The sequence below is a fragment of the Columba livia genome, chromosome 7 (assembly GCF_036013475.1).
Source record: "Columba livia isolate bColLiv1 breed racing homer chromosome 7, bColLiv1.pat.W.v2, whole genome shotgun sequence".
NCBI classification, from domain to species: domain Eukaryota; kingdom Metazoa; phylum Chordata; class Aves; order Columbiformes; family Columbidae; genus Columba; species Columba livia.
The window spans coordinates 35,805,281-35,827,752 of NC_088608.1; the positions used below are offsets into that span (position 1 = coordinate 35,805,281).

The window sequence follows — 22,472 nt, forward strand, 5'->3', positions numbered from 1 at the left end:
CGGCACGTGTCCCACCCGCCCTTACCAGGGCAGCGTTGGCATTGTGTCCACCAGCCTGGTGGGTGCACACAGTGGAGAAACCCGGGGCCAACCAGAGGAGGAGAAAGAGGGTCCATCCACATATGAGGGCAACCAGCCATTGTCTCCCAGGAAGGGGTTAATCATGAAGATCCAGATCTGGTATCCGGTTGCTGGCTGCTTTGGGTAAAAGCTTTTTTGGCTCAGTTTCAAGGGCAGTGGCTGGAGGATGACTCATGCATCCCTGCCACCAAGGAGTAAACCCTCTTGTCCAGATTTTCTCAGCGCAAGGTGATGGTTTCCTGAAAATCCAAGTGTCCTGGGGTTTGGGAAAAGCTGCTTCCCAGCAGTGCCAGGACTGGCTTGTCCTTAGGGAACTGGGGGGGACAGTGGCATGTCTGGGATGGGTGCTAGGTGATGCTGAAGCACTTGTGCGGGTGTCCCTAGGATGGGGACCTGCGGTGAGCTGAGCAACCCACCAGCCTGCCCATGCTTGGCTGGAGGTGGGAAGGGAGCAGAGTCTTTTCCTGAAAGCCACTATACGATAATAGCTTAAGCAACACATTTGTAAACGTAAGTGATGTGCTGCTGCAAGTGGACGCAGCAAATGCTCTCCTTATTCTCGACATTAGTGGCTGAGCTGCTGCTCAGGGAGGGGTTTCTCATCCACAGCGTGCGGCTTTGCTGCATGCGTGGTTTGGGACTACGTGTTCATAGCAAACATGCCATGAACACGAGGCTCATGGAAACAGCAAACCACAGCCGAGATGGGGCTGGGGGTGCTGCCAGGGGTCTCTGCCTTGAAACCTTGACCCTTGTGCAAACACACCATGATGTGGGGTCTGCCCTCCCTGACTCCCCCCATGATGTGGTTACACGTTTCTGGTTGCGACATCTTTGCTCCATGCTCTCGTGAGGATTTTGGGGGGCGTTTGCTGGGCAGCCAAGCGCCTTGTGTGGCATAGGGGTGCATTATTTGGAGGATGCTTTTTCACCAGCACAGCCTGACTCTTGTTCCTTTTGTCTGCAGAGAAGAGCTGTCCGGCCAGCTGCACCGTCACCTTCCCAAGGCTGCCAGATGTGTCCCCGCATCGCGCTGTGCTGGGGACCAGTCCCGGGGGTAAGGAGGTGGGAACAGCCCTGCCGCAGGTCCAGGGCTGCCCAGGGGACTCCAGGTGTGACAGTGACATGTCCCGCCCTGGCACAGGTCACACTGTCTGGTGGCCAGGCCGCACCGGACCAGCTCTGTGCTGCTGAGGGGTGGTGTGTGGCCACTCCATCCCACCTTACCAGGTGATGTTAGGAAGCTGGATGATCTGTGATGAGATCCCCGCTGCCTGTTGTGCTCCTGAAATGATAAAAATGAGTTGTTTTGGTGATGAGGATGAGGGCATCCAAATTTCAGTGCCTGAAGCAAACATCTCTTCTCTTCCTGTGTGTTTTGGGAAAGCCCACGGCAGAGCCCCTCCCAGTGTGCAGGCAAAAAATGGAGGGTTCGGAAAAAGTTTTGAGGTTTCAGGGTGAAATTCTTTCATGCTAGGCAGCCTAATCCATCTCTGGAATGCCCCTGCTTGGAGCAGGAGCTGGACCAGAGACCTCCAGAGATGCTCACAGCCTGACTCGCTCCGTGCCTCTGGCATTCCTTCAAATACGGAAACAATTCACTATTTAAAGGCTTTTATTTGACTGATAACATGAAGGCAAGGTTTTGGGGAGCTGTAGAGAGGAGAGGGGTGTCTGTGAAACCAAGCCCTCCCCTGTGACAGTGCAGCCCCATGGGGCAGGTGGGTCTCTCCACTGTGCTTGCCTGTGGCCACTCCGTGAAACCTCAGGGATCTCGGGAAGCTGCAAAGCCCAAAGCCAGCAGGCAAAATGCTTACATTTCTGACATCTCCTAGCTTTGAAGAAAGTTCTCCTAATCTGACTATGTTGGGTGCTTTATGTCAGCGGAGGAGGATGTCTTGGGGATGCACGGGGTGGGCTCCTGGAGCTTGTGCAGAGACACATGAGGCTGTGATGGGGAGGATGGTGAGTGCATAGTGAGGTGCGGAGAAGCAGCTCCATAGCATCATCGGGTGTTAGTGCCCACTGAAAAATCCACCTGGGGGACATCTTCAGACACCTTGCTGGTCTGGGTGCCTCTGTGACTCAGTTTCCCCACCTGGAAAATGTGTTAACCCCTCCTGGGAAATTTAGACTTAAGTGCATGGCAGGGGATGGACGAATGAGGGACCTGAAGTTGCCTGTTTTTACTGCTCAGCTTGGGTGGCCGTGGTCCACAGGGACATACCCCGATAGCTCACCCTCTCTCTCCCGGGACATTTCCGTGCATGTGGACTCTGCGCCGGGGCTCTGGCTCCCCAGGTGAGTGTCAGAAGCAATGCTGTGCCGTGCTGATGTGTGTTATGCCTCAGTCAGCTCTTCACCGGACTCTGCCGGCCACCCATGCTCCTCCACCAGAGGGCCAGGGTGCAAACTGTGCCCAGATACCACGTGTCCTGGCCTGTACAGTCTCTGTCCTTGCCCTGGGTTGCAACCTTCTCCTTTCAAGTGTTTATGAGAGCTAACGTGACTGTCGTCAACAGCTCTCCCTGGCGCAGCTAGAAAACACCATAGAGTTTTGCGAGTGGAACTGACAGTATCTGGTGAGACGTTTCTCTCTTGCAAGCAGGCAGGAGTAGTTTTGCCAGCCCTTAAGCAAGGGAAGAGGAGCAATGATAAAGAAAGGATGGAAGAAAACAAAACAAAACAACCCAAACAAAACAACCCAGAAGAATGGAGGATGGTACCACATTTGCTGACCTCCTTGCTCTCGGTTGCCTCTGAAGCAGAAGGAGAATGAATTGGAGGGTGCTGGCTGCTTGCAAATGGCCCCGGGATCAGGACCAGGCTGTACAGAGCCTGGTGCCTCCTTGGGTTGACCTCTGCCATGGGATTTTTGGGCAGAAACACCCTTCTGAAAGGCACGGAATGGGCTTGGCCATAGGTGATGTCCTGGGTAGCTGCCGGTGCTCAGCTGCTGGGGCTCAGCTCTGGCTCCACTGTTTTGACATTGGTGCGTTATGTCACTCCTAATCCTTTTAGTGATGTCTAGGTTTTGGAGAGAGCGTGTTTGGCTTTCTGAATCCCATCCTGGGGACCTAAACTAGCCCAGTCCAGTGGACCTAATCCATCCATCCCCAAAGGCTAGCAAGGACCAGGGATTCCACTGCAGATGGTCTGTCTCATCCTGGTGGTGACTCCTAAGGCTTCCTAAGCCCACCAAGAATTCCTAATGTGCAGCGAAGCCTCAGTCCTTCATAGCTGAGGAGCGCTCTGGAAGTTTTAAAACTCACCAGAGGTGCTTTTCCCCAAGGAGACACTAGCTGCCCTGTCCCCCTGGGTAGGACACTTATGATTTAGCTTGCTGTGACCTAAATGAAATGTCTGCTTATCCCAAAACCAGGTCTCCACTGGGTACCCAAGCCCCCGGCGCTGCCTCCTCTGCGCTCAGGGATGCTGCTGACCCTCTGTGCATGCTGGGTGCTTCTGGCATTTGCCAGAAGAGGGAGGAAAAGGCAAAAAGGCCGAGCTTCCTCCCTTCACCAACTGATTTGTCCTCTAGGAGATTAGTCTCCTTCCCTGGCTTAGTGGGGGATTTGCAGCTGCTCCATCTGCTCAAGCCCAGCAGGTCAGCGGGTGCCAGAGAGGAGCAGAGGGAGCCCAACTGCTGTCACTGCTCCCGGGCATTGTGGGCAAAGCCACCCTTGGGTTTGCACCCCGAGCTCGGTGTTTTTGGCTATATCTGTCAGAAAGGAGCAAAAAGCTCCAGAGCTATGTGGGTGAAAATCCCACTTGTGATGTGGTTTAGACCTGAAGGGCGTTTGTTGATGGAGCTGATGAGAACTGTGTGGAGCAATGGCAAGGTTTTTTCAGCTGTTGTTAGCTGGTAGAAAAGCCTTGAGGATGCTCAAGGACCAACCCCTTCCAGCCAGGATGGTCCCAAGGAGATGATTGCCCTGTAAAAACCCTTTGGCCTTTGGGAAAGCAGGTGGGCGGGTGGGGAGGAAAGCACCTCGGTGCAGGCTTTCCCAGGTGAACTAACAACGTGCCTGCCAGGGCTTTGGGGGTAAATGGGAGGAGGTTTGATAGCATACAAGCGCTTTTAGAGCCAGGTTTTCTGGAGGGGAAAACCGGGAGGTGATGGGCGATACAGGGCTCTCCTCTCTCCCGCTCCGTCGCTCCCGTCTCGTCACCAGGCGGCATTTGAAGGTGGTGGGTAGCAAAGAGACTGGAGGTGAGTTAGGGAAGAGCAGATGACAAGTGGGCTTACAGATACTGGATTTATAGGGACTGACTGAATTAGGTTTGTGGAAGCGGTGGCGGGGGGGGCTGCTGGGTGGTGCTGAGAGCCAGGGCTTTGCCGAGTGCCATTCTGCTCCTGGCCGCGGGGACCGCCTGTGCCCGTGCCCAGAGCTCAGCCAGGAGCAGGTCTGGTGTGCTGCTGGACCCAGGAACATGCGCTCCCCATGCCGCTGCCTTCTCAGCAGGCATGGGGAGACCCCACCAGACCCCCCTCTGGGGATGCTCCTGGTGGGGCAGCTCTCAGAAAGCACCAGTTTCTCTTCTAATGTGGCAGAAAATCACGTAGAGGGGAGCTCTGGGCAGCAGAGAAGAGATGCTGAGATGCCACTGCTGTCCCCATCCCACTCACCCACAGCTGCAGAGTCTGGAGGGGGGACCAGTTTTGGCCCCCTGTCTCCATTCTCCTTCCCTTGCTGTTTTGCCAAGAATACCGATGGAGGCTGCCAGGTGTCAGCTCAGAAATCTTTTAACTTTACCTCGTCTCCCCAAATGGACAATGTCTCCACTCATTAGGTACCCGCCCAGGGGGCAGACGTCAGCTCTGCTCATGGCTTTTCTCAGCTCATCTCTGCCGAGACTCTTGATGGCTTCAGAGCGCTCAGGTCCCATCACGTCATGCCGGCTCCTGCTCACAGCGCTGGCCGCTCTGCCTGCCCGGCGGCCGCGCTGTCCTGGCAGCATCTCACCTGCGCCCCCCACACCTTGGGCTCACTGCCTCCCCCTCCTTAGGAGCGGGATTTTGAAGGGTGTTTTGTTAAAAGGCTGGAAAATAACAGGCACCGGTGGCACATGCGTGGCGTGTGTGTGTGGGGAGCTGGAATCGGTGTTCCTTGCCCAGGCAGTGCCTGGGAGGCGAAGCCATCGCTGAAGCCTGCCCTTTGAGGCTGATGCGTCCCGACAGCTTGTTCACTGGGACATTAAAATCATTGCCTCTGTCTGCGTAAAACACCCAGTAAGGCGGATGATGGGAACACAGGTCAGGGGAGGATCGTTCTCTCCCCTACACGATGAAAACCCCAAGCAGCAGAACAAAGCAGATCCCGGCAGTGCAGGGGCTGCTGCACCCCGACTGAGTGTGAACGGGGTCCCCTCTGACATGAAGGAATTTGGTGATGTGGTGGGAGAACATCCCTCACCAGCTGCACAGCATGTTTTCCCAAAGGGTTTGAGTTTTCCCTGGGGGGTTGCAGCAAAGCAAGAGGATATCTGCAAGCCCCCCATACTCTCTGCAGACCTTAGACCCCACAGATGCCCCATGGTCCCAGAAACAGGGCCAAGCAAGGTGCCCTCTGGGCACAGCCAGGTATTCACAGGTGAGGGGCAGCTGCTCACAAATGACTCCTTCAGCATCCTGGGTGACCCCTTGTGAACGTTGCTGACCCAATTTACTAATGGAACCTAGTCCATGAGAGCTAGCAGGCAAGCTGGCCTTGCAGGGATGCAGCCATGCCCTCCACTGACATGGATCAGAAGATAGAAAGCTTTTGGCTTAAGTTTGCTGGTGTCTTTCTCCTGGCACCAGTCCATGTTTCACTAGAGAGAAACAACCAGGGAAAATGGTAACTAACTCCTCTGCTTGTACCACCAGAGCAGACACAAAGGTGCAGGGGCTTTAGCTGTGCTGGAGAGAGGATTTAGGAGATGATGGTGAGGATGATAGTCTACTAGCAGACCAAAAAGTTGCTTGTCCATGAGCCTGTGATGCTGCCTTTTAGACAACTCCTGGCTGCCTTGCGTTGGTCACTGATGAGCAAGACCCCACTGTCGTGTGATGTGGGGACACAGGCAGCTGCCACAGCCAGTGACACTGGATGGCTGTGCCTGGCAGAGCTCTTCTGGAGACAGCCCTGCAGGTGCTGGGGGATGCTGAAAGCAGCTGTGGTCAAGACGCACATTGCAGTGCTGAGGTTTCTGCTTGGAGGCAGCTTTTGGAATACTTGAGGTGCACTCATACCCGTGCTGGAACTGAGGTTTGCCCCAAGCACAGCACCAATGCTCTGGGAAATGCAGGGATGTACATACTGGGAGGTGACCTGCACCTTAATCGCAGAAAACACAAGTCAGGTGGCTAGACAAGTGTGTGGTTTGACTGAGCTGCTCCTGTGCATCTCAGGGGTCCGCAAGACATCCAAATAGCAGTTTTTGAGCCTGGCTTACAATTCTATCTGCACCAAACATGCTTCCAGCATCCTGCATCCTTGTCTGAGCCCTCTTGTCCACATGTATTTTTATGAAGTTTGTGCTATGGTCAGGGGTTTTCCTTCTTTTTCTCAATACAGGAATCAGTGTGTGCTAATCAGCATAAAAAAATTACCAAGTATTCCTCTGCTCAGGACTGTTTTACCCATGCTCTTCCCCATCCCCTGGGTTTCCCTCGGCCATGGTGGTGGTGCCGGGAGGATGCTCTTGTGGGTTCTCTGGTGGGGGTGCTGGCTGGGCACCCCAGGGTGCTGAGATGTTGTACTGTCTTCCAGGTCCTCCCCTGCCACTTCTGCTGCTGACCACCAGCCCTCTGCCCCACGGCCTCCCCAGCCTGTCCCCTCTGCTCCTCCAACGGTGAGTCACAGTTTGGGTTTTTCATGCTTTTCAAATTTTTTTGGCCATTTGTTTGGGACCTGTTCTGCTTGTTGGGGACACCAGGTGGGGATGCAATTGCTACCTTGGAAGACATGGCAGCCATTCAGAGAGACATATAAAATATTGAGAGAGAAAAAACATGAATTCTGAAGATAGCTGATCACTGAGAGAAGCTGTGCAATCTCCATCCTGGGAGCTTTTCAGGCCCCAAAGGGATAAAGCCTTGGGCAGCCTGCTCTGATCTTAGTGCTGATGTTGCTGTGAACAGCAGACAGGACTCAACGCTTGACCTTGGGGGTCCTATGGGCTCCCCTCTTGCCAACGGGCTCCTTCCCAGGTCGCTGAGGATGAGCACGGTGGCTGCTACGTCACCATGAAGAGGAAGGTTTCCCCTTATAACACACAAGCTGCCCTGGCATGTCAAGAGCAGCACCAAGTCTGAGCAACGAGTGGAGCCTGCAGCTCACCCATCCCACTGCTCGAGGAATATTTTGGGCAGTGGAGAGGTTTTCCTGCCCTCTGGCACTCAGCTTATTAATGGCTCAGGCTGTTTGATTGATTTTATTGATGGGTAATGCATGCCCCAGTTAACTTATTGGGAGCAGCAGCAAAAATAAAGCAATAAAAATAACCCTGCGCCCATGTCACGAAAACATGCTGGATGATTTCCATTGCTGTGGCGGTGTGATTTTTTGGATGAAGGAGACCCCTGGCTCATGGTGTCCCCATGGGGGGCTGTTCCTGCAGCTGGGCCACTGGGCTGCGGTCACTTGGGGGGTCTTGCTGGGGTCACATTCTGGAGATGCCCTCCTCCACAGCCTGGCTCTTTGCATGTCTTCCCTTGGCCAGTAGATGCTGGGGCAGCACCTGTCCAAATCTACTTTGAGTGCAGAGAAAAGTGTAGACAGGGCTTTGCTGCCTGCCCCATGAAAAACCTGAAGGTAATGCTCCTGATCATTTTGAGCCCCCCTACAATCCAAAACATGTTGTATTTCTCTCTGAAATACACTTTTCCTGGATGGTAAGCAGCCATTGGGTGTCCTTCCTCCACGCTGTACCTAATCTCTGCCATGTCCTGGTCTGCAGGCTCGTGCCGCGGAGCCCCGGTTTCCACCCCGTGCTCAGCATGCCCTTTTCTGGTGCAACCGGACCCTCTGAGGAATCACTCTGGAGCTCGAGGCCAGCCTGCAGGGTAAGGTAAGGTGAGCTCAGTCCCTTTCCAAATTCTTTGCAGCTGCACCGCAGTATCCCTTAGGCTGTAAAACGCCTGCAGGGAGGATGTGGTTGGGCTCTGCAGGCAGAGGTGCTGCTGCACCGCTGGGACCTGGAGCTGTGGTGTGGGCAAAAAAGGGAAGAGGGTTTTGCCCCCTGCACAGTGCAGTCCCGCTAACAGAGACCCTGTGAGGTGTATTTTGCTGCGGGGGCCTCTCTCTGCAAAGGTCCTTCATCTGTGCAGGTCTCCTGTCCTGCCACCTCTGCCACCCACTTTCCTCCATGCTGGTCACAGGGGTCCATTAAAACCAGCTATGGAGCCAAGCTGGGATGTGCATAGATGGGGTCATTTTCATCAGCCATTCTGCTTTTGTTACTAAAATAGATCTGCCTTGGCCTGGGGCCATCGCATTGTCCCAGGCATTGACTACTGCAAATGGACGGCGGGGCAACATTTTCCATTAGCAAAGAGGAGAACACACGTCTCTGAGTGAGAAGACAGCCCTGTAAAGCAGAAGTGTTACAGAGGCAGACAAACCCACCTCTCTTCTCTCCCTTTGCTTTTGAAAGTGTTGCTAATCCTTGTTTTCTGTACCCAAAACCCTGAAAGAGACCGGCCAGAGCAACACCCTATACCTGCAACAAGATGGTGTGTTTTGGATAAGGGATGGAGGGTTTCTCAGAGGAGCTGCAAGTGACCCAGTAAAGGGCAGGCAGCGTAGAACTTGCCCAAAAACCTGCGAGGAGGCTTGTCCAAGGTCACTGGTGCTGTGGTGGGTAACAATTGTACCTGGTCTTGAGTGAGCATCATCTGAGGTCTCTGCTGTCACCATTTGCAGCTTCTGTGTGCTATGGTCAGCCTCTTACAAACACATCCATCCACTGAGAAGTTTCTTTTGGGGGTGGAGGGTGGCTTTGGCTTTCCTGCAAGTAGCTTGGAGGCCACGAGCTGAAGGAAGGATGCCCTTGAGAAGGCACCCTGGGAGGGCTCTGCCTTTTCCCTGATTTCTGACATCCCCCTGAGCACGACAGTTCTTGAGGAAGGGCTTCCCATAGCCAACTTGAGGAAAATCAGGGCATGGCCTTGCTGAGGGCAATGAGTGTCCAGCCTGGGACCAAGTCCCCAAACTGTCCTCCCACAAGCGCTCATAACCCCAATCTGTCCAGGAAGTGGGTTTTATTCTCTGGCTTTAGTGAAGAGGCTTTTCTGCAGTAAGTGGTTATTAAAGCATTGTTTGTATGAACACGATGACACCCCGCAGCTCCTGCTTCCCTCCAGGAGGGTCTCCAGACTGATTTTTCTGCCTTCCCACGCTTCTTTTCCAGTGCCCCCTCCCTTCTCCTAAGCATGTGTCCTGGCCCCTCTCCCTCATCCACAGGCAGGAGAGGAGCCTGGTGCCCAGCTCAGTGCAAGTCAGCAGCTTATGCCTCAAATTGCAAATTGCAAAATTCCATTTTAAATGCTAAGCCTCCTTCAAGGCTGTGTCTTGGACCTCTCACCCCATGGGATTTCATCCTTTGAACTGAGAACGGATCCTGTGCGTGTAGTACCGTGACTATTTTGTAGAAAAACTACAGGTGCAGGGGACACCTGGAAGAGGACTCTGTTTTTGGAGACCACTTGGTACTGGGAAACTGCTGCTGCTCCATCTCACATCCAGGCAATGCAACAAGCGGTCACTGCTGATGCTGTGAACTGGAGATGCTGTGGGGCAAGTAGGGTGCTGGGGTGGGAAGTGTCCATGCTGGCAATGGGAAAGCTGGCCACAGCTTGACATGGGGCTGCGGGGTGGTGGGGATGTGCCCGCCAGCGACAAACGATTTCCCAGTTTGACCCTTCTGCTTAATCTGAACTTGAAGGTGAATGAGCAAAGCTGGCGGCATCGATCCGGGATGCGGCTGACGAGCGCCATGCCCTGTGGAGAGCTCGGCCCGCAGCACTGGGTCCCTTTCCCACCGTTTTTTTCCTGCCTCCCCTTCACGCCTTTCCAAAGCCATCAGTCAGCGTGGGGTTCAGCACAGCCCCCCATGCCGCCGACCTTGCTGGGGGCCAGGGAGATGCCATATAGGCGCTTGCAGAGAGCTGTACCGCTCTCTGATGGGCTTCTCTCAGCCACAGCTGCCTCTCCACTGCTGGTGAGCTGGGCATCTGCCTGCTGTCAGCTCGGGGGTACAGGGAGGCACATGCTAAAGGCGTTGGCACCAATAAAACCCACGCTGTGTGCCAGGAGGCACGTTTCTCATAGGTAATGAAGTTGTCTGCCAAGCCACACACTGTCTTCCGGACGCAAGAACAAGCAGTGATGTGTTGATGATGTTTGATTCAGACTCAGCCTGCAGAGCAAAATGTAACTTGGAAGCATCTCCATGCTGCTCTTAAGCCTTTAGATAAAATGCTGTATGAACTTGCCAATTTTATTTCTTTGACTGGTTGTGTAACAAAACCTGAATATAGGTTGGAAACCTAGGACTTGCCTTGGCTAATATGTAGAAAGCTCTTTTAATGGGAAAAAAAGGTGATGTGGCTTCCCTCAAGATCTTCTGTGCTTTAGCCACAGATTTTCTGCAGCTGAAAATAACAAACCATTTTAATCTAAGTATTGCTTGTTCTGATCTTTTAATCCAGCTTGCTTTCTATCGACAGAGCAGCCTAAAATTATTTCTCTGCCTGCCTCTCTATTATATAATTATTCAGAAGATTACTGGGGAGCCAGATGTAGCTGGGCATCTCTGGGGAAGGATGAGGGGGCTGTGAACAGGGAGCTGCAGGGCTGGAAGATGGGGGGTTTCTTCTCTCCCTTTGCACGCTGGCCATCACAAAACACAGGAGGGGAGAGCAGTGAGCTGAGCACTTTTGGCTGTGCCCGTAGTTTGCATTTCAGTGTGGCAGGCTTGTCCCTCAGCTTGTATTTGTTGGAATAAAATGCCCCATTGTCTGGCTGGTGGGTGGAGAAGTGTGACCCCCTGAGCCAAAGGATTTCAGGTGAAGCTCTGCACTTCTCTACGCTGTTTGGGGTCTTTTATGGCTGTACTTTTGTATTTGGCCTTGGGAAGGACCTGGAAATAGAGACTACTCCTGATGCCTCCTGTCCCCCTTGCAGAGCTGTGGGTGGGGGAACAGCTGTGATGGAGAATGAGCGGCCAGGTTGGGATGTGGTGGTAATGCCCAGAAGGCATGGAGGTGGCCAGAGCTGTGCTTTCTCACCAGAGCCCAAGCTCAGCTGGTTCTTTGAGAAGCCTCAGGTGTTACCCTGAGATAGAAAGGGCTCAAGCCCTTGGATGATAGGGGACAGCTGCTCTGCAGAAGTAGCATCACTGGAATTCAAGGATGGATGCTAGAGGTATGTTCATATGGGGCTTTCCACTGGCAGGGGTCATGAACAGGCGTATCACCGGCACAACAAGATGACACAGCTTAGGGATTTACCGGGGGGAGACTCAGGTTGCCAGAAAAATGCAGATTCTGAGTGGCATGACCTATGGGCCTGACCTTTGATGGGAAAAACAAGAGGATGTCTTGGGCTCCAAAATTTCCTTTTCCTTTCCCCAAACTTTGTGTCAAGCCCTGATGGGCTGGTACCTGTGGTTACTGAGGGAAGGACAGAAGCTGCTAGGCCTGTGGACCATGACTGGCTGGGATGTGGTGGTTCAGAGCCTCTGTCCCCTGAGAAAGACAGACCTGGGGCAAGGATGAACTCCAGCACCAAAGTCAGACACTGGGAGCTGTGGCTTGCCTTGCCTTGCTCCACTGGGTCTCCGGGGCAGAACATCCCCAGAATTGTGCTGTCTTTTAGGTGTGGTGAGTATCTGTGGTGGAACACTTTGAAATGCCCTTTGAGCCCAGTGTGGCCATGCGGTGGTGGGAGCAGGCGATGCACACCTGGGTGCCACACTCCCTCCACTGCGCTTGGTCTTCCTTGCAAGAAAGCTGTTTCAGCAGACCCTCTGCCTCCAAAGCAGGAGACTTGTCCTCTCTAGGAGCAGCTGGTCGGTGCAACCGCTGTATGTTTAGCTGGGAGGACAGTGGAGGATGGGATCAGGCTGGCAGGGGGGGCGTCAGGAGCAATGCAGGGGGCATGAGATAATTTTTTTAGTGATGAAGCAGTTGTAGCACATCCCTTTCCTCCGAGGCTCAGGGAGCCAGCTGAGCTCTGGGGTCTGCAGCCAGAGCTTCAGCCTGGTCTTTCCCTCCACCACTGCCAGCTCTGGGATGGAGGGTTTAGCACAGCCAAATGTGCTATTCTACATCCTCCTCTTCCTCCTGGAGGCTCCAGAGCAGGTAGGCACCACTGTGCCAATACCCTGATAAAGCATCTCCAAATTTCCCCATGCAGGCAGGCGGGCAGCACCCCAGTGCTCGTCTCGTACCCGAGCTCCTTTCTCCTTCATGTTGAATGCATTGGCTGGTTCGCCCTCATCGCCTCAAGGCAACCTGATTTGCTCAGTGGCCTTTAAACAAAAATTACAAAAAAAAAAAATTAAAAAAAAAAAAAAAAATCAAAGCCCAGTGAAATAACAAGAACATCAGTGGTGGGTGCGTCCCCCTTTCCAGCAAATGGAGGGATTTGGGAGAAAATGGGTCACGTGCCCTTCATCCCATCCCACGTGGTGGCTCTCCCAGGGCCAATGAGGTTCAGAGCCCTCTGCGCCGTACAGCAAAAAAAAAAAATCACTGGGATTTTTTTTCCCCCCCCATAGCATTTTTCATCCTTTCCAAACGTGAGAAGACTGGCCATCTGTCCGGACCCCCCTCACACCAAATCAACACTAAAGCGGCTCTTTGGGGAAGGTAAGAAGATTTAAAAGGTTGTGTTGGTGGAAGACCACCTGCCGCGTGCAACTTTTCCTATGGATGGAAATCAGGGAAAAATCACAAAATGAGTTGGGTCTGGGACTCCAGTATGTGTTAAAAGGGCGTTGAATGCTTAAGAGCTGTCTTAAGTGAGTCTGTTGTAGAGGAAATTTAAGTCCGTGTCGGAGGGAGATGGGATTATGGGAGAAATAGGTGCGTGAGGAAGGGGGTCAGCTTAAGTTAACGGCTGCTCCTCAAGTCTGTGCTATAAAATATTTGCAAAAATATTTTTGCAAAACTTTTTTTTTTTGCAAAATTGTTTAGCAAAATGGTTGTTCTGTGTTCTCGTGTGTGCTGTGTTTTGCTAAAATTCAGTTTTACCTGTGTCTTGCGGCAAATGCTGAAGATTGTATCTCTGGGCAGGGAAGTGTCCATCTCCGCATAAACCAGAATCTTTAGCCATTCCTAATTTGTGTGATTTACAGTGCAGGTTTTGAACAGTATTGTTTATATATGTGTTTGAGGTAGAAATAATGCAGATCGAATTGCCTTAAAGAAATTGCTAGTAAAATAACGTAGATGTTAATCACGTAATAAAACCCCCAACCCTATTTGATTTGATTTTTACCTTTTGGTTCTATTTCCATTAATTTTTTATCTTGCGCTGGGGAAATTCGGAGAGGGGAATACCTTTTTTCGTGAGGCTCGCTTTGTTTTCTTTTTGGTTTGCCTTCAGATACCCATTTTACTCAGGGTGGCTAAATTCTTTCTGATACCATCGCATTTCTGTTGCATTTTCTTTGGTTGCACCATTGCTGTATAACAGTGAAATTCAGTTGCAAAGGTTATGAAGGACTTAAATGTTGTTGAAATCAATGCCAAAATATCATATCCTTATTATAAAGGGAGAATGTTCTCACATGTATTTTTCTGGTGATCTGGGTTTTCTGGGATAATATGATTTTAATGTGAGCCATATTAGAAAATCTTATTTTATTAGTCAGAAGTCACGTCCAGCTTAAAAATATAACAGAAAGATTGGGTCAAGGGCATTGTGTTTAAGTATCCATAAAATGATTGACCTTTGTTTTGACAGATGCGAAGACAGATGCTAGCCTGCATTTTGATGCAGAAACCAAACCCTGAAAAAGGCAGATTTTCCTAATATCTGGGGTTTCCTTTTTAATATAGAATTCCAACATGATTCAGTAGTATTTCTGAAGCTCTTAATCTCAGACTATCTCCCTCTTTTATGGATTTATATAAACATTTTTAGTATTCTCAGATACAAAAGCAAATTTGAAATTCTTTCTTCCTGAGAAATAACTGTAAAAAAATATTCTTTTAATCTGGCTGAATTAAGACGACATTTCTTTCTGAAGAAAACTGATCATTTTGGGATGGGGAAAAAAAAGGCTATGGGTGAAGACCAAGGGAAAAAAAAAAAAACAACAAAAAACAACAACACCTGTTTAAGTGTTTTCAGCTTTATTTAATGTTCATATTGCAATAGGTGCGAATTCTGCCTTCAAAATGCCTTGGAGTGGCTGTGGGATTTTAGCGGAAAGGATCAGAAAATAGGAATACTGTCAAAATAGGTGGCGTCAGTTGTGTGAAGTAGACAGAGCGAACTGCCTCTGCAGTGGCCAGCACTGATTTGAGGTGGAAGCAGAGGGGTCCTGGGCGCCTGCATGGGGAGATGCTCCCCACTTTGTGGGGTGTTCTTACCCTCTGTGGTTTGGTGATCCCAGGGCTGCTTTTCTCAGGCCATGATTATTGTTATTATTATTATTTTTACTCCAAGTCATGCACCCGCTTGGAAAACTGGCGCTTGCTCTGCGGCAAGGGGAGCGGGCACCTTGCTGGCGGCACGGTGCTGGCCAGCGTGGCTCGTGGCAGCAGAGGGGCTCGTGCCCAGCACAGGGGGTTGAGCCCGATCCCACTGGCAGCAGAGCACTTCCAGACCCAGCTCCGATCTGTGGCAAAGCGAAGCATTTGCATTTGATGAAGCAGAGGATGCTTTCCCGGCTCCAGGACATGCGGCGTGGGGTGGCACGTCTGGCATGGAGTCCCCATTCCTGCAGCGTGACTATGGGTAGCAGCCTTCATAGCTTGAGTTTTCCAGGCCTCTGCAGCTGCTTTTTGGCCAGCTGAAATGGAAAGTGAATTTAAATGCTTCCCCAGTGCGCGAAAGCTGTCCCCATCCCTGTAGTGAGCTTCTTCCAGCCTCTTGCTGGTCCTGGTGCTGTGGCTGCACACACAAGAGTGTGTGGTTTAGTTTCTTTGTTTTATTCAGGCTTTGCTAAATGAGCTGTCAGAAAGCAGTGGGTGTCAGTGCAGGGTGTCCTGGTGACACCAGACCTGCCAAACCCCACGGATGCACCATCCGCCAGAGCTGCCGCGGTACCACCCGCCAGTGGCAGAGGCAACTCAGGGTGCTGTATCCCACCCTGGATTTCAGCAGAGACCCACAGCCCCATGGGGATGGGACCTCTGCTATGGCCGTGCCCTCGCAGCCAGGGACAGGTTTGGGGACAGGGGTGCTCATGACCCTTTCCCCAGCAGCCGTGATTCCCAGCCAAGCAAAGTCACTGATTCCCATGCCGGTGCGTTTTGCTCAGTGTTTAGACCCGAGGTTACAGAGGACCTACCACGGGGAGGAGGAGAGAGAAGAGAAGGAGGCTCTCCTTGATTTTAATCGGGGTTGAGGTTTAGCTGAAGTGAAAACAGATCGGGAGTGACAGTTTTGGAGCCTGCTGTCAGGGTCTGAGCGTGGCGTGGCAGCGATCCACCCCCAGCCACCAAGGGCCCCTGTCCTCCTCCTCGCTGGCTGCAGCCGGGAAGAGTGAGCATGGGACGGGGACTGCGCAGCCCAGCTCCACCCGCCAGCGTGGCTGCTAGCTGGCTTTGTCACACTGCATCCTCCTTCCTCTTCCTCCAGGCAGGAGGACATGGCCTTGTGGTGGCCACTGAGCATGGACTCAGCCCCCACCTTCTCCAGCTCTGTGCAAATGGATGCTTGAAAGGAGGAAGGATGGGATTAGCGCAGCATCCTGACCGATCTGCTCGGTCCTGAGCAAGCAATGCCGGGTTGTGTCTCCAGGGCAGGGAAGAGGTCCCAGGGGTCTCCCTCCCCACGTCTCCTGTCAGTCTCCCATTCCCAAAGAGCATCTGTGGCCAGGGTGAAAGTTACGGGTTTAGGCTTGTGTAGAAACGGCATAGGCAGAGCTCTGGATCCAGCCCTGAGCCTGGAGGAGCTGGGATTTATTGGGCCAGGCTGGCTGTGGCTTCTCCATTGGTCTCACACACATTTTGCATGGAGGGGACAAGCAGAGTGGTGCTGTACCCAGTCTGTCCCTTATGTCCCCACCATGAGGGTGCAGAATGGGAAGACTTGGCTGTTCCCCCATCCTTAGTTCAGGAGGGGCTAGGACCTGCCCCAGCTTCTTTGGGTGGTTCGGTGTCATTCACAAGAGCAGCTCCAATGCCCCCTATCTTTCATCCTGCACAGCCTGGCATTGGGCTGTCATCTACTTAAAAAATAAAATAACCAGCTAAATCAGTTGGTTTTTGTAGAGACTGAGAATGGTCAAAATAATAGGCTCCTTGCCCATCTTGACCTGGTACCTCTTGTTTGCTGCTGTGTGGTCCGGGTCAGTCTGTCTTTCCGTCCACCAGCGCCTGGAGAGACCCCTCCAGGGTAGCCTGTGCGCTGCAAGCCTTGTCCCTGTTTCCAGGGATTAGAGAAGCAGAGACGGGATGAGATGAGGCAGTAGATTGCTTTGCTCTCGGGATGAAGGGATTTGCGGACTGCCCCCAGATCAGTAGATTGAAAACGGAGGGAAGTTATTGGGATGATGCTGCCTGCGGGATTAAAGCCAGAGCAGCCAGCAGGCTGTGGCAGAGGGGGGGGTCATGGGTGAGAGGGCTGTGGGGTGCCTGCTGCTCTGAGCTGCAGTGAGGTGCCCCTGGGTACACCCTCATCTGTTTCGGAGGATGCACTGGAAGCAGATGCCTCCCAGCCCCGGCTCTCTAGGGTGCCTGAATGGGTGTGCAGCATGATGGGCCAAGGTGGAGAGAGGGATTAGAGGACAGGAGGCCTCATCCCATGAAAAATAGTGGCCGTGGGGGGAGGTTGGTGCCTGCTCTGCAGGTGTTGCAGCCACGCATGCATCTGTGCAGCAATGGTGTAGAAGGAGCAGGGGCAAAAGTCTTGTGCCGGTTAAGTCCATTCAGCTCTTTTAGCTAAGGACTGAGTTACCTGTGGAGGTGATGGTTGAGGCTGTGCAGCGTCTGGCACAGCAGTGGGATAAACATGCCTGTTGGTTTTTGCTTTCTTGAGGCCTCGGAGGTGCTCTCTCAGCTGCCCCTCAGGTTGAAAGGATGACAGGAGTGTGCCTGGAGCTCTTTGCAGAGCTGTGCCCTCTCATCTCCAGCCGGTTTTCCTCTGAGGTCCACCTACGGCCATGAGCACCCTTTTTTGGGTGTCCTTTGGCCTTCCTCAGAAAAATTGCACTTAAAAACAGGCACAGCTATCTGGTCGTCTCACCCCTTGATCTCTGGAGGGGTGTACTTCTGATGCTGGGTGCACTGGCATCTCTTGGGCAAGACACACCTCCTTCAGAGCTGGTGCACAGCCCTGGCAGAGCATCCTGGGGACATCCGTGGAGGTATCTCCCAAAGCAAGTGGTGTCTCCTGGCTCCTGTTCCTTAGCCTCTGCCTGGGGGAAGAAAAATAGACTAAATTGGGTGCATCCCTGAAGCATGACTGACCTTGTGCATAGCTCAGTGTCAAGGTTATAAGTGCAGTTGTCCAACAGGGATGAGCTTTGTTTGCAAATATGCAAATGTTTTCAAGATTTAAACAACACTGACTGGCAGAATGACATTGTCACCAGCGGTACATGGCTGCAGGGAAGCTCTTTTCCATTGCCTGACCTGGATCTTCTTCACTGCAGTTTAAGCCTCTCACTTAAGCCCATTGCCCTGTCTCCCACCACCCCCTGTCCTGCAGAGACGTGGTTCCTCCAACCCTTCCCCATGGGCCATGTTTGTGGCCCCAGGGATCTGGGTTTGCTCTCTGCTGGCTGGTTGTCCTATGAAGACGCACCTTGTAATTCCTTATTTACTTCTGCAGATCTTGAACTTGCAGGTTAAGTTGTCACTCCCTGCCCTTTTTGGAGAGCTCTTCCCCTGTTTCTGTGCACTTAATTGTACCTAGCCAAACTCATCACTGTGCCTCACTGAACTGTGCCTTATTTTCTCTTCTTTGCCAAGCTCGCTTTGGTTTCTTGCTCTGCTTTCCAGTATGTTGGCCTCCCCAACTTGGGTACTCACCTGGCAGTTTAACAGGGGTGCAACTGATAAACGTTTTGAGGGGACTTAGGGCATTTCCCAGCCATCTTCAAATGGTTTCATCTGCCTCAGGCTTCCCTGTCTCTTTCAGGATGATGCCACATAGGACAGTATGAACAGCCACCCCTCTGCTACCAGTTAGGGCATCTCCCCACTCTGTGAAGACACATCCCAGGGATGTTAATTGCTGGTGCTTGAAGAAATGCTGGATGAGCTGCCCTAGCTCCCTTCACATCACAGGAGTTACTCCGTTCTCCTACAGCTTGGTCAGCTACCCTCTGCGGCACTGCTAGCGGTGTCTCCCTTGCCCTGCTGCACATTCAAGGAGCAGACCTGGAGCATGGCACTGAAGCAGTCATCTTCCCGGCCTCTGCAGTGCAAGGCGGTGCCGTTTCAGCTAATTCGGGAAAGCTCTGGAATTTTTTTTCTGTCTCTCAGTTGCTGCTGCAGAATCCAGCCCGTTCCGCAGTGCTGAGCCCCGCGGCAGGGTCCAGGCTGAGGCTGCAATGCGGAGACTGAGCCAACGCTTGGTCCTTGCTGGTCCATCAGCAGCTCCTCTGGGGCCCTCGCTCCCGGCCTCTCCAAAAAGTTGGAATTAAAAATGTGTCACTTCTACCTGCCCTCTCACCCCAGACATCCAAAAGCAGCTTTAATTCATGACAAAATTAAACAAATTAAGTGAAGACCTATTCTTATTCCAAGCAGCGTTATCTCAGCTTGTCGAGACAGTGGTTTAGCAGGTTCAGCTTGCTGATTTTGCTCAGGGTCCCACAATCATTGAGCCCTGAAACCAGCCCAGAGAGGGTTTTCTGGGTTGCACAGGGGTATCTAATAGCCTGCTCGCACTAGATTGAATTTCCCTCCAACCTCCGCTTGCAACACAGCAGCGGCTCGCGTGAGTGAATGGAAATTCTGCATCTTATAGATCTCTGCAGATACATATCTTAGGTACAGCTTCCTAAATTTCCCCTGCACATGGTAATTAACATAAGCCTCCAAATTTTGTGTCTTTTGCAGATTTATCAGGGCAAGAGGCAGGTGCTGTCATCCTGCTGGCCTGTCACATGGGATAGAGTTATTGCATGCAAGACCTTCATCCTAGGGTGGTCAGTAGGGAAGAGCTGTGGTTTCGTTTGCTAGCCTGCGCACAAAAGATTGCAATAACAGCACTGCCATTGTGATAAAACCAGTTGTTCTCCTTGGACTGGGCTTGCTGTAGAGGTGGTGGAGACTAACACCATCTGACATGCGGGGCCTGATTCTGATTTCATGCGTGGTTGCACATCCATGCACCAGCCGTGCCAGGGCTGCACTTCTGTGGGCGGCTGCTGTGGGTCTTTGGTTAACTGTTGAGGTGCAGGCGGCTGTGATGAACCACACGAGGCTCAGAGGATGAGCAGTGTCTCCATGGGCTGGAGCCAGGGATTTGTGCTAGTTTTTGTTGTAGAGACTTGCCACCTTTCCTGGACTGTGCTGGAGGTGTGTGATGTAGTGTTTCTATTCCTCTTGGTTTATCCATCAGGACAGAAATCACTCTGAAATGTGTGAAACCCCACTCAAAACCTACAAAGGTAAGGTGGGTTCAGCAGAGGCAAAGCAGGCTGGTATGGATGACACCAAAAGCAGGATGCATGGCCTGATACCAGCTTGTGGGTACATTATATGAAAGAGAAACTCAGGAAAGCAGCTGGGAAATTCCTGGAGGGGAGAACAGGCTTAGCAGAGCTTTGGGCACGTCTGAGAGCAGAGGTGTGCATTTGGTTGTGGCTGAGCCCACAAAGGTGTGACATAGCTGGAGCTGTGGGTCATCCTACCAGTTGCTCCTGAACTCTAGCTAATACTAATATCTAGAGCCAACATCTATCCCTGGAGAGCCACCCAGTGTAAAAAAAAACAATGCTGTTCTCTAGAGGGCAAAGGCTCTGGGGAGAAAGCCATGCTGACATGAAGGTGTGGTAGGAAATTACTGCTCAGAAGACACGGAAGAACTCCCATGAGTTGCAGCCAGCAAAGAGGTGGGAGAGGCAGGAGTTAGAAGACCACCCAACGCATGGAGGCAGCAAACTAGGCAGCAGGAGAGGTTCCTCTGGTGTCCCTGGCACCGAATTTGTGGGCAGAGGAGCCAGCAGAGCAGACAGGGGAAGGGAGGCACATTTGCATCCCCTCAATAGAAACTGGGGTAATTGGAGTAGAGGTGAGCAAGACTGGAAGAGCCCTCTGGTGCACACAAGCAAGGAGGGAAAGGCAGGTTGTAATTGCTCATCAGCAGCCAATGAGTGACATGCTGGGCCATGAGTGGAGATATCCAGAGGAGAGCAGGGAGGTGGGAGAAGGTGATTGAGATGAAGCCTCCAGAGATGCCTGCTCTGAGGGCAAGAGCAGGGATGTTTCTCTCCTGTGATGCCTGGAAAGAGCAAGGGCAGGTGAGAAGCAGGGAATGTTCCATTGGAGCTGGAGAGTTTGCAGAGGAAAGGTCAACCAAAATGACTGCAGTGTGTGGAAAACTGCAGCAGCTGGAAATGCAGCTTTATTGCAAAACAGCATTTAGTGTCGTGTAGACCGTGCTGCTGTCCTCTCACAGCTTCATTTCTGACAGCCAAAGCCTGCGGTGGCTGATGCATCCATTTGGAGCCTGGGTTTAAGGGAATGCTTGACTTTGGTTTTCTGCCGTAGTGTTGTTTTTTCTCCTTCCTCCCCCGTCCTGACCTGGCCAGACCATGTTGTCATCATAATCCTCAGCTGGCTGCATTGCGATGCTTCCCAGCCACTAAATGCAATGCTGAAAATCACCGGATTAGGTCTTAATGGCAGGATCAAGCCGCCGGGAGATGAGTGGGGAGAAAGCTCCTGCTTATGCAGGTGGACAGGCAGTGCTCCTCGGAAAAACAAGCTAGAAAACTTAAAATGTCAGAAAAGCAGCTTCTTCAGTGGCCTACCCTACTTTTACTTTTCGCTACATTTAGAATGTCCTTCAGTTTCCAAGGGCCAGAAAATGCTGGTTTGAGTTTTGTGGAGGGGGTGTTGAGAGGTCAAAGGTCAAACATTTCTTCCCTCCCAGTGGAAAATGTTGTCTTGAGTGATGGGCTTTCTGGCCAAGATGTTAATCCCCAACATGAAAATCTGCCAACCACATTGGAAATCTGGGCCATGCTGTTGCATATTGTGGTGTGCTGAAGGACACGTGAGCTTTGTGGTTGTCTTTAATACCTGGCTTTCTCCTAGAGCACCAAAGAGCCTTGGGAGCACGTTGGATGTTTTTCAGGGTGGCACTGCCATTGAGCAGCCACCACGATGGTCCAGGGTAAGGTCTCAAGGGCGTTCCTCTGGGCAGGTGGCACAGCATCCCTGTACAGACTGGTACCCTGACCGCCCTGTACTTTACCTGCATGTGTCAGCAAGGGCTCTTGGTCAACAGAGCTCCAAGGTGTTGGAGTTTATCAACCTGCATTGGCCAAACCTGTCAAGAACGTGTGATTTTCTGAGGCCATGTGGTGGGTGAGGGGGGTAACAGAGATTTTCTTCTTTGAGTTTTGCTTGGCAGCACCTATGAACTTTCCATCCAAACCTTTTGGGGAGGAGGTGGGTTGTGGGACGTTTTTGCACTGAGTTGTGCTCTCAGTTTGTTTTTGAACAGCTTGAACAAAACGTTGCAGTCCCCCAAAACAAATAGCTAGATAAAGCCGTGAAATTTGATGTCCACAATGCTGATGAAGTATTCCATGACGAGATCTTCCAAAGAAGAAGCCAATCTTCCGGCAGGACCATCCATCCCAGAGGCACCAGGGTGACTTCAGTGCAGAGAAGAGAGACCCTCCCTCTGAAGCTGGGCTCTGCAGGCACCAGCAACGCTGGTGCCAAAGCGAAAGGAACAATTTTGTGACGGAGCTCGTTTCTGAGAGCCTCAATCCCCTCCTCCAGAATGCAGGCGGCTGCTGCCACATCCCTGGATGGCAGGGGCTGTCTTGGGGGAGCTGCCCCCCAGTACCAGCAGCAGATGCCTTGGTCTCCGCTGGGCATTTGCAGAGGAGATGTAGGCAGTGTTTGCTGGAGCTGCGCCGCAGGACCCGCTCGCGCATGGATAACGTGCCCGGGGAGCCCAAGTGGATGTGTGGGAAGAGGAGAAGGAGGGCTGGCTTCAGCGATGTCTCCCAGCCCCTACAGGGACACCGACTGT

General features: G+C 52.2%; 1 protein-coding gene across 50 annotated transcripts in view; it reads left to right on the top strand.

The window, feature by feature from the left end:
* PCBP3 (poly(rC) binding protein 3) overlaps window positions 1–22,472 on the top strand; it is a 59,076-nt gene that overhangs the window by 2,998 nt on the left and 33,606 nt on the right. For 29 of the 50 annotated variants that reach the window (XR_010473768.1, XM_021283103.2, XM_021283107.2 and 26 more), the window contains 3 exons: window positions 1,049–1,138; window positions 6,837–6,918; window positions 8,026–8,131. Coding sequence is in view for 28 of the 50 variants with exons in the window: in XM_021283103.2 (XP_021138778.1) it covers window positions 8,066–8,131 (66 nt within the window). In the remaining 22 variants the exon portion in view is untranslated. Of the gene's footprint in view, window positions 1–1,048; window positions 1,139–6,836; window positions 6,919–8,025; window positions 8,142–12,849; window positions 12,941–22,472 lie in introns of those variants that run through there. The other 21 variants (XM_065069323.1, XM_065069326.1, XM_065069328.1 and 18 more) reach the window with 5 other exon arrangements.